Raw genomic sequence first — 12,386 nt, forward strand, 5'->3', positions numbered from 1 at the left:
ACTACTGCAGGGCAGATTCCTTTAATATCTTCTATTGACCACCCGATTGCTTATTTATGCACTCACAAAACTTCTAGCAGCTTCTATTCCTGATCACTATCCAGGTCGGCAACAATGATCACTAGTAGAGATTCTGTAGGATCCAGAAACTTGTACTTCAGCGTGTCTGGTAGAGGTTTCAACTCCCGCTTGACAGGCTCAGCTACTAATGAAGATGGATTAGGAGACGATGTCAAAGTAATTTCTACAGTCTCTGTCTCTATCTCAGGAGTTGAGTCTAACAAGGCGTTAGCTTGTTCCAATAATGTGTCCAGTTCCATGTCACTTCCTAATGCAATTAGGCATTCTCCCAAGGGGTCTTCAATATTTGGTTCATCGACAGTTTTCTCTACTATTTCCTCAATTAAGCATGTGCTTCTGACCTCCTCATATTCAAATAGTTGCCTGCAGATATCAAAGATGTTCAGCTCCACTATCATGTTTCCAAATGATATCTTCTTGACTCCAGTTCTATAGTTGATTAGGGCATTAGCCGTAGCTAAAAAGGGACGCCCTAATATGATTGGAACTTGAATTTTTACATTTTCCATCTCTGTATCTAAGATGATGACGTCCACAGGGTAGTAGACCTTATCAACTTTGATAAGCACGTCTTCAATAATTCCCCTTGGAACCTTCACAGATATGTCGGCCAACTGAAGTGTAATTGAAGTGGATTTCAACTCTCCCAATCCCAGTTGAACATATACTGAACATAGTAGTAGATTTACACTAGCCCCCAAATCCAACAGAGCATTTTCAACTCGGTTGTCACCAATCTTGCAAGCTGTAGTGCCCCAGAATTTTCAAAGCTATTTAAATAGATTATTTTGATAATGATGTTATTTTAATATCCATTGTAGCTAAGGATTTTAATTCTTGGGAAATTTATGAGAGTGGTAATTAGAGAATGGTAATTGGTGAAATAATACGATAGTAAATGGTAGGTATAAGGATGGTAGAATAAGAAGGTAGAATAGTATAGGTAGAATAGTATAGGGTTGGTAGAATAGTATAGGGTTGGTGAAATAGTATAGGGTTGGTAAAATAGTAAAATGAGGGTATGATTGTAAATTGAAGGTAGAATAGTATAGGGTTGGTGAAATAGTATAGGGTTGGTGAAATAGTAAAATGAGGGTATAATTGTAAATTGAAGGTAGAATAGTGTTTGATTTTCTCCTATAAATAGAGCTCTTCTCCTTCAGTATTTTCACCACTCATCTCCTCTCCCATCTCTTGCATATATTCTTCCTTCTTCCGCTTTTTACTCGGTCTTTCTTCTTTCTAAGAGTGTTTACTCAGAACAGAGAGAGAAAGGGCGAGACCAAGCGCTACAAGAAAGAAAGAACACAAGAGATAGCGGACTTTAGAAAGTAGTTTCAAAAGATATACTAGTGGTGTTAGTCATATTGGAGCAACTAGATTCCTTCATACCACTTCTAGCTTCAGTCTAGAGGTAAGTAAATTCACTACCCCTTCTAAAATTACTTCATGTCATGCTATTTATTCATTCTTTAGTAAATTGTAAATGATTATTTTATTTATGTATTATGAAGTTATGTTGCATGCATGAAGGATTTCTAAAAGAATTATCTAGAAAGTTTCTATTTATTTAAACGCTTTCTAAGTACAACAAGTTTATATTTGAAAATGTTTCAATTTTGAGAAAAGAAAGTTGAGAAATGATGATGATTATAAGAAAGAAAAAAGATGATAAACCCTCCTACATGTTGCCCTAAGATGCATCAAAAGAAGTACAAAGAAAAGTACAAGAGATGAGATAAATGTTTATGAAATGAGGGCACATGTATGGAGGAGAGTATTTTTGGCCCCAAGATAAGTAAGAATGAGAAAGAGTTCGGTACCGATACTCGGATGGAGGCGAAACCACTGAAGGAGGCTATGCCAGAAGGTGGTATTCCATCAACAGACCGTTGAGTGCACCAAGAAAAAGAGTTAATTGACGGTCGGGCATGGCTGAGGCCACAGTTCAGTGCCATGGTCACAAGGACCCGCAACCCTCGTGCACAGGGGTAATAGTGTACATGGGCCCTATTATGAGAAAATGATACTATGTTTTCAACGAAGATATGCTAAGATGATTTACAAAGATTATTTATAATGATGCATTATGATGATGATTTATAAAGATAATTTACAACGATGATTTATTACTAGATGTAATAGTATGTATATGTTACGGGAGATGCAACCGTACGTACATATATTATTATGGCTGGATGTATATTTATTTGTGAAAACGATTTTCAAAACTGAGAACAAGGAGTAAAACTATTTATGGTTATGGATTTTACTTGCTGGGCCCCTTTGGGCTCATTCAGTTTTATTTCTTGTTTTCAGGTAGAAAGGATGCTGGAATAGGAGGCCGGAATGGGGTGGGAATAATTATTAATTTTCAAAGTCTTTTCATATAAGTTATTGTAATGATATGATATTCCGCAACTAAAATCTAATGTTTTTTAATTCCGCTTGTAATAAAATCTCTTGAAAAAAAAATGTTTTACGCATTTATTGTATCTTTTAAAATCAAGTACTCTGATAGACCTTATAGATCTTTACAAGAATTTTTGTTGTAAAAGAAGAAAAGTGGCAAACTCAGCCTTAACGGGCTGGGGATGTTACAATTTTGGTATCAGAGCAAAGGTTATAAGGTTCTGGCAGACTTTTTTTTTTTTAAAAAAAAAAAACAAAAAAAAAAAAAAAAATATTGGGGGGTTAATGAGAAGCCACATTCCGGCCAAGTAGAGTGTGCATTGTTATGTGGTCTCTAATAAATGATGCATGAGCATTTTTCTAATGGTTATTTTTTTTGTTAAAAAAAAAAAAAAATCATCTTAGTGTGATTAATTTGGAGGATTTTATTATTGTGATCATGTTAATGACGGAGATGAATTTTTATTTTATAGATAGGTTGTGATCTATAGTATCTGCCTATTTGGATTTGCGGCAGTTTTCTAGAGTATCGATTGATAAGGGTATATTTTAAGGTGTCTCGAGGATTTAGAAAAGATTATTGATCATGATTTAAAAATCGTATGATGATTTTATAGATTTAGGTTGCGAGCTAATTTGTGAAATTAATTTGGTGACAAAATGGTTTTATTGATTTAGGTTGTGAAACAAATTGTGTAAGTGACTTGGTAACGAATGATCTTATGGATGTCAGTTGTGAAAAGATTCTTGAACTGAATTAATGGTATAAGAGCTTATATGAGTTTTTGGTAATGGCTAAGGTTTGGTTGATGACAATAATGATACTATGATTGATGTTATAATATATGGATTGATGAATAAGGATTACGTAGTGGCATGAAGTGAATGCCTAAGTATTGCAGGGATAAATGCAAATAAGGTATACCCTAGAATCTATAAGATATTTTGAGATATAAAGTTGTGGTTTAAGGATTTTGATATTTTCGAATGATTGTGATGACTTTAAGGTACAATTCATGAAATCTTTGAGGTGATTCTTAGGATTTGAGGTGTTAGGTTTTCTGTAATTAAGGTAAATTATATTGAAGTGATGCTTAAAGTTTTGAGGATGAATTAGTGCTCCTAGGTTGTGGATAATATTTAAATTTTGAGGCATTAGTGGATATGAAATTATGAGAAATTTTAGTTACATGCCAAAGCTTTTGATATAATTTTCTTTTACTAAGTAAAGATAATGGATTATTATTCTTGAGGTAAATTGAAGCATAAAGGTAAGAGTTGAAAGACAATATAATACAGTGATATAATATAGTGACATGATCTAAATTTCTCTTATAAGATATATGTTCAATGATATTAAGGTATTTTAGAGGTTGATAACATGTGATGGTGCATACTTAGATGTTTTATTGATTGATTAACTTTTTAAACAGATTGTTTGTTTAAAGGAAGTTATTATAATGACAGAATGATTTCATAATGAATATTGAATGAGCACTGAATGATTACGAAAAGAAATGTTTGGAGAACAAGCTCCTTATAATATTACATACCAGTGTCCAAAAAAAAAAAAAAGGGAATTTGTTGCATAAAGAGACACGTGGTAATGATGAGCAGATGATTCCTCAGAGCTGCTCCAGGAAAATTATTTCTGCATAGAGAAAACCTAGTATGAGAGAATCGTATATATTTATATAATTGAATTATCAAAGAGAATATTTATTTCTAATGAGGTACCTGACTAGAGCGTGTGCGGAGAGACTTGCAATACCCCTGAACATCGACCCGGAGTTTTTCGTGCTGTCGCTGGAGACGTTCGGTATTCTTCTCCATTTCTAGCATCTTTGGTCTCAAGTATTCTGCGTAAGATAACACCATCTTTTTCAGCTGAGTATTCTCCTGCTTCAAATCCACGTGTTTTCGTTTGTAGTATTTGAGCATTCGCTGTAAGACCCCGATTTGGTTTCTTGAGACTTTCAGCTCAACATTTCTGGCACTCAAACGTTGTGCCATGTCAGAAACTGAAGCAATACCTTGGATACTGAATGCCAATGAATTATTAATAGCATCAGTATCCGACCTATCAGCTAAGAACGTTTGATCCCGTGGAATTACGAAACCTTTGGCCACTGCTACAGCAGTAGAATCATGGAGCATGACAGAATCGTGAATAGTGATAGGACGATTGTCAAAGACAAAAGTTGGCTGCCATACGTTAGGATATGCAGCAGGTTCATTAGGGTGTGTAACAGGTACGACGGGATGAATAGCAGACACTTCAGGGAGAACAACAGGCACATCCGGTTGCACGTCAGGCATAACAATGGGTTGTGCTGCAGGAGCAACATTCAAATCGAGGTTGTTAACGGATGATGATGATGCTCCCATATTTAGGAGAGTAAGGAAAAATAGTTGAGAATACGAAGAATTTGGGAGAGATGAAGTATTGAAAAGAGAGTAAGCGTTAGGAACTGATGAAATTTTTGTGAAGTTTCTGGAAGCAGCAGACGAGTAGCCTTAAAGAAATTTTTCACTTCAGGTGAAATAAACAGTAAACAACAAAGCGTTAGGCGACCTCGGGCCGCGATGGAAATTTTGTCAAAAGATCCCGTGGAAGTAGGATCTTGTCTCCTGTCATAAATTCGACTGAGCTCATTTTTCAAACCCACTGTTCAATCAACGACTTCGAATACCATGCGTGGGCAACTGAATGAATTGTCATGCCAACGCGCACCACGCGCTCGTTCATTACCAGAAATCTTTCCTATAAGTTCACACATCTTTCTCCATTGCAACGCATGCCTTCTGATCATACTCCTTCACCTGAAATCTTCTAATGACCTTCCATACAATGAAAGCTCGACTTTTCCTCCTAGTTGAGCGTATCCTCAAGAGAAAAATGCAGCCTCACGACTTGATTCACAAACCCAACTCCTTATACTCTAAAAAAAAAACCATTGAAGCAAGATTATCGTTGATCATGTCCTGAGGAAGCAAGATTATCCTTGATCATGCTTCTCAGGCTAAATATCTCTCTTTTCTTCTCAGTCTTCGTAAATGACAGAAGAGAGAGAGCATCCGATGTGGGTATTTTGAAAGTCTCACATACATGCCATGTCCTGAAATGCTTTTCAAATCTTCATTTCTAGAAAGCAACAGGACTATCTTTCTCTCTTTTCTCTTCTTGACCTTGCAAGACCCAAGGGAGAGAAATTATAGCATGTGTACTTTGGAACTTCCAGCCTGGAAACTTACCCATATCCTACTTTGCTTGCTTATCAATTTCATCTCTAGAACGCAGCAAGCACAATATGTATTAGTCAAGAATGGATGAGAATCTTACATTTGATGTAATCGTGTATTTCGTTTGAGTTGAAATCATAATTACGAGTTTCTATTGTTGAGTTATGATTTATCAAGTAAAGATGTAGTACTGAAAGATTTTCGCTAATATTGTAGCATCGACACAAAGTTGGGATGAGAAAATAGAAACGGTTGTGTATTTAGAATGAATCGAATTATGATGTCACTCCTGAGGTATATTCATGTAATGATGTTTGAATGTTGGTGCTATTTACTTTTACAGGTTTATGATGGTGAGAAGTTAATAATTAATAGAGCATCATATTAAAATTTCGTATGCATGATTGAGAATACTGAGATACTAAAGAGAATATAGGCAGGAATGATTTTACACCTTTTTGATAAATTGATTAAATTAGATCGAGAAAATTATTGCAGGCTTGAAATGAGGACTATGATGTTTGGAGGTATAAACTATTGATCACATGATTTATTAATTTGATGTTTAAACCTTGATTGTAGACTGTTGATGAATAACTCGATTGTTGTTATTGAGGTTGGAAAGAAACAATGGAAAAGATTTTGAGGTAAGATTTTAGTGTGAATTGATGAATGATTGCAGAAATCAAGATTTTAGACTGTGAATAAGATTTACTCATAGTAGAGGGAGATAAAATTTCAATATGATAAAAGAAAGTAGGCTCTGATGAAGGATTGAAAGGAATATTTTAAATCTGAATCCCTCAACTTGAAGATTGGACGATAATATTATAGGTTTTAATTTCGAGGACGAAATTCTAATAAGGAGGGAAGATTGTAGTGCCCCAGAATTTTCAAAGCTATTTAAATAGATTATTTTGATAATGATGTTATTTTAATATCCATTGTAGCTAAGGATTTTAATTCTTGGGAAATTTATGAGAGTGGTAATTAGAGAATGGTAATTGGTGAAATAATACGATAGTAAATGGTAGGTATAAGGATGGTAGAATAAGAAGGTAGAATAGTATAGGTAGAATAGTATAGGGTTGGTAGAATAGTATAGGGTTGGTGAAATAGTATAGGGTTGGTGAAATAGTATAGGGTTGGTAAAATAGTAAAATGAAGGTATGATTGTAAATTGAAGGTAGAATAGTATAGGGTTGGTGAAATAGTATAGGGTTGGTGAAATAGTATAGGGTTGGTGAAATAGTAAAATGAGGGTATAATTGTAAATTGAAGGTAGAATAGTGTTTGATTTTCTCCTATAAATAGAGCTCTTCTCCTTCAGTATTTTCACCACTCATCTCCTCTCCCATCTCTTGCATATATTCTTCCTTCTTCCGCTTTTTACTCGGTCTTTCTTCTTTCTAAGAGTGTTTACTCAGAACAGAGAGAGAAAGGGCGAGACCAAGCGCTACAAGAAAGAAAGAACACAAGAGATAGCGGACTTTAGAAAGTAGTTTCAAAAGATATACTAGTGGTGTTAGTCATATTGGAGCAACTAGATTCCTTCATACCACTTCTAGCTTCAGTCTAGAGGTAAGTAAATTCACTACCCCTTCTAAAATTACTTCATGTCATACTATTTATTCATTCTTTAGTAAATTGTAAATGATTATTTTATTTATGTATTATGAAGTTATGTTGCATGCATGAAGGATTTCTAAAAGAATTATCTAGAAAGTTTCTATTTATTTAAACGCTTTCTAAGTACAACAAGTTTATATTTGAAAATGTTTCAATTTTGAGAAAAGAAAGTTGAGAAATGATGATGATTATAAGAAAGAAAAAAGATGATAAACCCTCCTACATGTTGCCCTAAGATGCATCAAAAGAAGTACAAAGAAAAGTACAAGAGATGAGATAAATGTTTATGAAATGAGGGCACATGTATGGAGGAGAGTATTTTTGGCCCCAAGATAAGTAAGAATGAGAAAGAGTTCGGTACCGATACTCGGATGGAGGCGAAACCACTGAAGGAGGCTATGCCAGAAGGTGGTATTCCATCAACAGACCGTTGAGTGCACCAAGAAAAAGAGTTAATTGACGGTCGGGCATGGCTGAGGCCACAGTTCAGTGCCATGGTCACAAGGACCCGCAACCCTCGTGCACAGGGGTAATAGTGTACATGGGCCCTATTATGAGAAAATGATACTATGTTTTTAACGAAGATATGCTAAGATGATTTACAAAGATTATTTATAATGATGCATTATGATGATGATTTATAAAGATGATTTACAACGATGATTTATTACTAGATGTAATAGTATGTATATGTTACGGGAGATGCAACCGTACGTACATATATTATTATGGCTGGATGTATATTTATTTGTGAAAACGATTTTCAAAACTGAGAACAAGGAGTAAAACTATTTATGGTTATGGATTTTACTTGCTGGGCCCCTTTGGGCTCATTCAGTTTTATTTCTTGTTTTCAGGTAGAAAGGATGCTGGAATAGGAGGCCGGAATGGGGTGGAAATAATTATTAATTTTCAAAGTCTTTTCATATAAGTTATTGTAATGATATGATATTCCGCAACTAAAATCTAATGTTTTTTAATTCCGCTTGTAATAAAATCTCTTGAAAAAAAAATGTTTTACGCATTTATTGTATCTTTTAAAATCAAGTACTCTGATAGACCTTATAGATCTTTACAAGAATTTTTGTTGTAAAAGAAGAAAAGTGGCAAACTCAGCCTTAACGGGCTGGGGATGTTACACAAGCAATGGTAGGACATCTATGGTCCTTATACTTTACAGGCATCTTGTATTGCAAGATAATGCTGACCTGCTCAGTCAAGAAAGCTTTCTTGGGGACGTTCGTCTTCCTCTTGATGGTGACCAAATCTTTCAGAAATTTGGCATAAGAAGGCACTTGCTGGATGGCATCTAGGAATAGAATGTTTATCTGCACTTGCTTGAACATTTCCAAAATATCATCGAACTTCGAGCTTTTCTTAGGCGCTATCAATCTTTCTGGATACGAAGCTTTGGGTATATACTTTTTGGAAGGATCCTCAGTAATCGGAATTGTAATGTCTGGTCCTTTGTCTTCCGCAGGCTTGTCCAGGTTTTCCTTCTCTTCTACACCCTCAGTGGCCTCTTCAGGCATGACCACTTGATTATCCACTTGTTTGCCTGACCTCAAAGTAGTGATGGCTTGTATATGCTCCTGACCATGCGTAGAGGCAGAGGAACTTCCAATCACAAATTGCCCTTTTGGGTTAGGCACAGGTTGACTAGGGAACTTCCCTCTTTCTCTTTCCCCCACTTGATTTGCTATCTGACCAACTTGTCCTTCTACCTTGATCATGACCTGCTTAAGTTCTTGTATGTCTCTGTTGTTAGCCATATTGGAATTCCTTAACTCTTGTACGGTTTGATTGGTGAAACCTTTTATTTCTTGAAGACAACTTTCTACTCTATTTTCATACTGATTAACAGTTTGCGTGAGTGTTCTTATCATGTCTTCTAGTGATGATTGTGGTGCAGGCTGTGGCACTTGAGTGGTGGATTGATAGACAGGCGGTTGAGCTTGGTGAGATGGCCGGTACTGATTCTACGTTTGAGTGGAGGTACCTCCCTGGTTCAATGGCTGATTCTACTTCTAAGAGAAATTGGGGTGATTCTGTCACCCTGGATTATAAGTTTCAGAAAACGGTCCAGTTGTGGGTTTTCTGTACTCATTGAAGATATTGACTTGCTCAGTTGGGTACTCTGTTGACAGAGTTGGGCAGTTTTTGAGTGAAGTGCGTTTGACTATCATATAACCCGCATGCATCAACTTGGTAAATATCTACTACATTCACTGGTTTGTTTAAGACCATAGTGTCAAACTGACGCCTGAGAACCTTGAAATCCTCCCTTAATTCAGCATCGTTCCTCACCTCATAGATGTCTCCCGTCTTGGGAGCGAGTTGTTGTCTGTCCCAACTATTTTGAAAATCCCATTGTTGTGCTCGTTCAGCCATTTCATCCAAACTTTTATAGGCTTTATCCCCAATAAGACTTAAAAATTCTCTATCATTCATAGTCTTAAGCGAGTTTTACTCACTTGGTGCTAATCCCCTGTAGAAAATTTGAACAAGCACCTCATTCTCAAACCCGTGGGGTGGGATTTTATAGTAAGCTCTTTAAACTTCTCCTAGCTATCGGTGAATCTTTCCCCTTCTTTCTGTCTAAAATTGGTGATCTGTAGACGAAGGTAATTGATTTTGGAATTGGGAAGAACTTGTGGTAAAACTTGCTTTGCAGCATATCCCAAGAGGTGATAGATCCAGGTCTATTGTTGAGTAGCTAGGATTTCGCCCTATCATGTAGAGGCAGAGGGAATAACCGAAGACACACCGCTTCTGCTAGGGTATTTTGAGTATTAACAATGTCACAAATTTCTAAAAAAATCCTCACATGAACATATGGACCCTCATTCTCTAATCCTCTAAATGCAGGAAGGTGACCTATTGTACTCGGCTTCAGCTCGAAGCGAGTAGCTGGCAACACTATACACAATGGTGTGTTGGTAATATTGGCTACAAACAACTCCCTCAGGGATCTAGCTTGATTTCGTTCTCCCATCTTAACAGACTTTTCCGAATCAAACTCGGAACTTTGAGAATTGGTGGGTGAGTTTGGTGGTTGTCTTAGATTCTCTCTCACCGTTCTTTCAATTTCAGGATCAAAAGTGTTTAACACTAGATTTAAAGATCTACGACTGAACATGCAAATAGGAACTAACAAGCTAACAACCTAACAAACTAATAAACCAAAAACTTAAATGAATTGAACTAAATTAAATTATATTAAACTAACTAAACACAATTGCAAGCAGAAATTAATTAAAACAGAAACTAAAAACTCACGAAAAAGGACCAAAATATTTTGGCTAAAATCTACTGAACTGTTGCGGTTGCTACCTTTGCTGTGAGTGCGCTCGATCGTAGCAGGGCTGCGATCGATCGCACTAGCAGGGGCGTGCGGTAGAACTGTAAAACAAGCCAAAACAAAACAAAAAACAATAAGAAATTTTTTTATTTTTTATTTATTAGTAACACGATTACAAGAAAACAAATTGCAGAAAAATAAAATTCAAATTATAACTAGTAGAAGAATAAAACTAATTTAGAAATAAATTGGTTTCAAAAATTGAACAATTCCCCGGCAACGGCTCCAAAAGCTTGTTGTGCAAATTTATTTAACTCGCAAGTATACATATCGATTGTAGTTTAATGGATTGCAGGTGCGAGGTCGAACCCACAAAGAATTGTATTTTTGAAAAATCAACTTATATCCATATTAATTTTACCCTAACCTAGTTCTAAAAGGGTTTTGATTTTGGTTTTTAAAATTAAAAGACTAAATATAAACTAAATAAATTAAGTAAATCAATAGATAAAGGCACTAAGGATGCGGAATCTACACTCACCAAATCATAACAACATATTTTATATTTATCAATATTAATCCAAAGTTCTCACAATTTAAATCTTATATATGTTTTACTACGCTTCAAAGAATTAATCAAAACTATCCCATGTATCAATTTATTGACCAAATCACAAAAGGAATCCAATATCAATTAAATCATCAGATGTATCCGTAAATCACAAAAGATATCAAATCTTAATTGAAACATCAAATGTATCCGTAGAACAAATCACAAGGGATATCCAATTTTTATGAGTTAAAAACCAAGCAATCAATTATGTGAAATTATCCTAAATCATCAAGTGTATCCTTGAATCACAACTAGATATCCAAGAATCATGCCACATATCGAAAAGAAGTAAAATAATTGAAATATGAAACCAATAAAATCGGAATAATAAAACTTACAATAAAGTGATGTTGTACTTCATCGGTAAGGCTTCATCCCCAGCCTTATTTGAGAATTTAGCTTCACATGACTATGAAACTAAAACCTAAACCTAAAGAAAAACTAAACTAAAAGAAAGGCTGTGGATTACATTCTGTCTCCAAAATTATACCCCAAAACTAGTCTTTGAAATTGTGTCTTTTTTTTAATGCAAATAAGTCTATTTATAGGCTTAGGGAAGTCCTAGAAGCCCTATTAAACCTAGATAATTTGAAGGTCTGTTTCCCAGTCGAACTAGAAGTCGGAAATCGGAATAGGATTCGTCCAGATTTGTGTCTTTTTATTGCAGGGCAATTTTGGCATAGTAAGCTTCTAAATTAGGAAAATGCTATTTCACAATGAACTGTTGTACTTTGAGTTAGCTTTCCAATACCCTTTGAATCATCTCAATCCAATATTTGAGTGGAAAGTTATAGTCAAAATACTGAGACATATGCAAAATCTGAATTTAAATCCAATCCGAAATCTTATCCAATCTGAAATTTAATCTAATCTGATCTTTAATCTGATTTAACATTTTTCTTGGATTGGGTTAAACTTAACCACATCATCCAAGTCTTCTTAAAGTATGCTTTCTTTCAAACTTTGCATTTTTCCCTTTAAAGTTGTAGTTTTTCTTTAACAACCTACAATATACTAAAAACACAAAACATTAAATAACGATACAACTAAATGATTAACTAATGTAAATAAATGAGTCCAAATATGGAATATTTGGCACTTATCAAT

The 12,386-nt window shown here is 35.1% G+C and overlaps 1 protein-coding gene across 1 annotated transcript; it reads right to left on the reverse strand.

Annotated features, from left to right (window-relative positions):
* Window positions 1-83: 83 nt before the first annotated feature.
* On the reverse strand, window positions 84-9,137 carry LOC148584108 (uncharacterized). The gene is made up of 3 exons (XM_088518741.1): window positions 8,489-9,137; window positions 582-826; window positions 84-494 (listed from the first exon to the last, which is right to left on the reverse strand). Exons 1-3 carry the CDS (start codon window positions 9,135-9,137, stop codon window positions 84-86), a joined length of 1,305 nt encoding a protein of 434 aa, XP_088374867.1.
* Between the last annotated feature and the right edge of the window lie 3,249 nt (window positions 9,138-12,386).

The sequence above is a fragment of the Corylus avellana genome, chromosome 8 (assembly GCF_965113065.1).
Source record: "Corylus avellana chromosome 8, dhCorAvel1.hap1.2, whole genome shotgun sequence".
Classification (NCBI taxonomy): Eukaryota; Viridiplantae; Streptophyta; class Magnoliopsida; order Fagales; family Betulaceae; genus Corylus; species Corylus avellana.

Bases quoted from the DNA above. Each gene is read 5' to 3' on its own strand.
- LOC148584108 (XM_088518741.1), bottom strand. From the start codon at position 9,137: ATGGCTAACAACAGAGACATACAAGAACTTAAGCAGGTCATGATCAAG. The intron at 827-8,488 runs GTTAAGGCTGAG...GGGGCACTACAG, and splicing joins TTGTGTAACATCCCCAGCCC to CTTGCAAGATTGGTGACAAC. The intron at 495-581 runs GTAAAAATTCAA...GGAGTCAAGAAG, and splicing joins TAGATACAGAGATGGAAAAT to ATATCATTTGGAAACATGAT.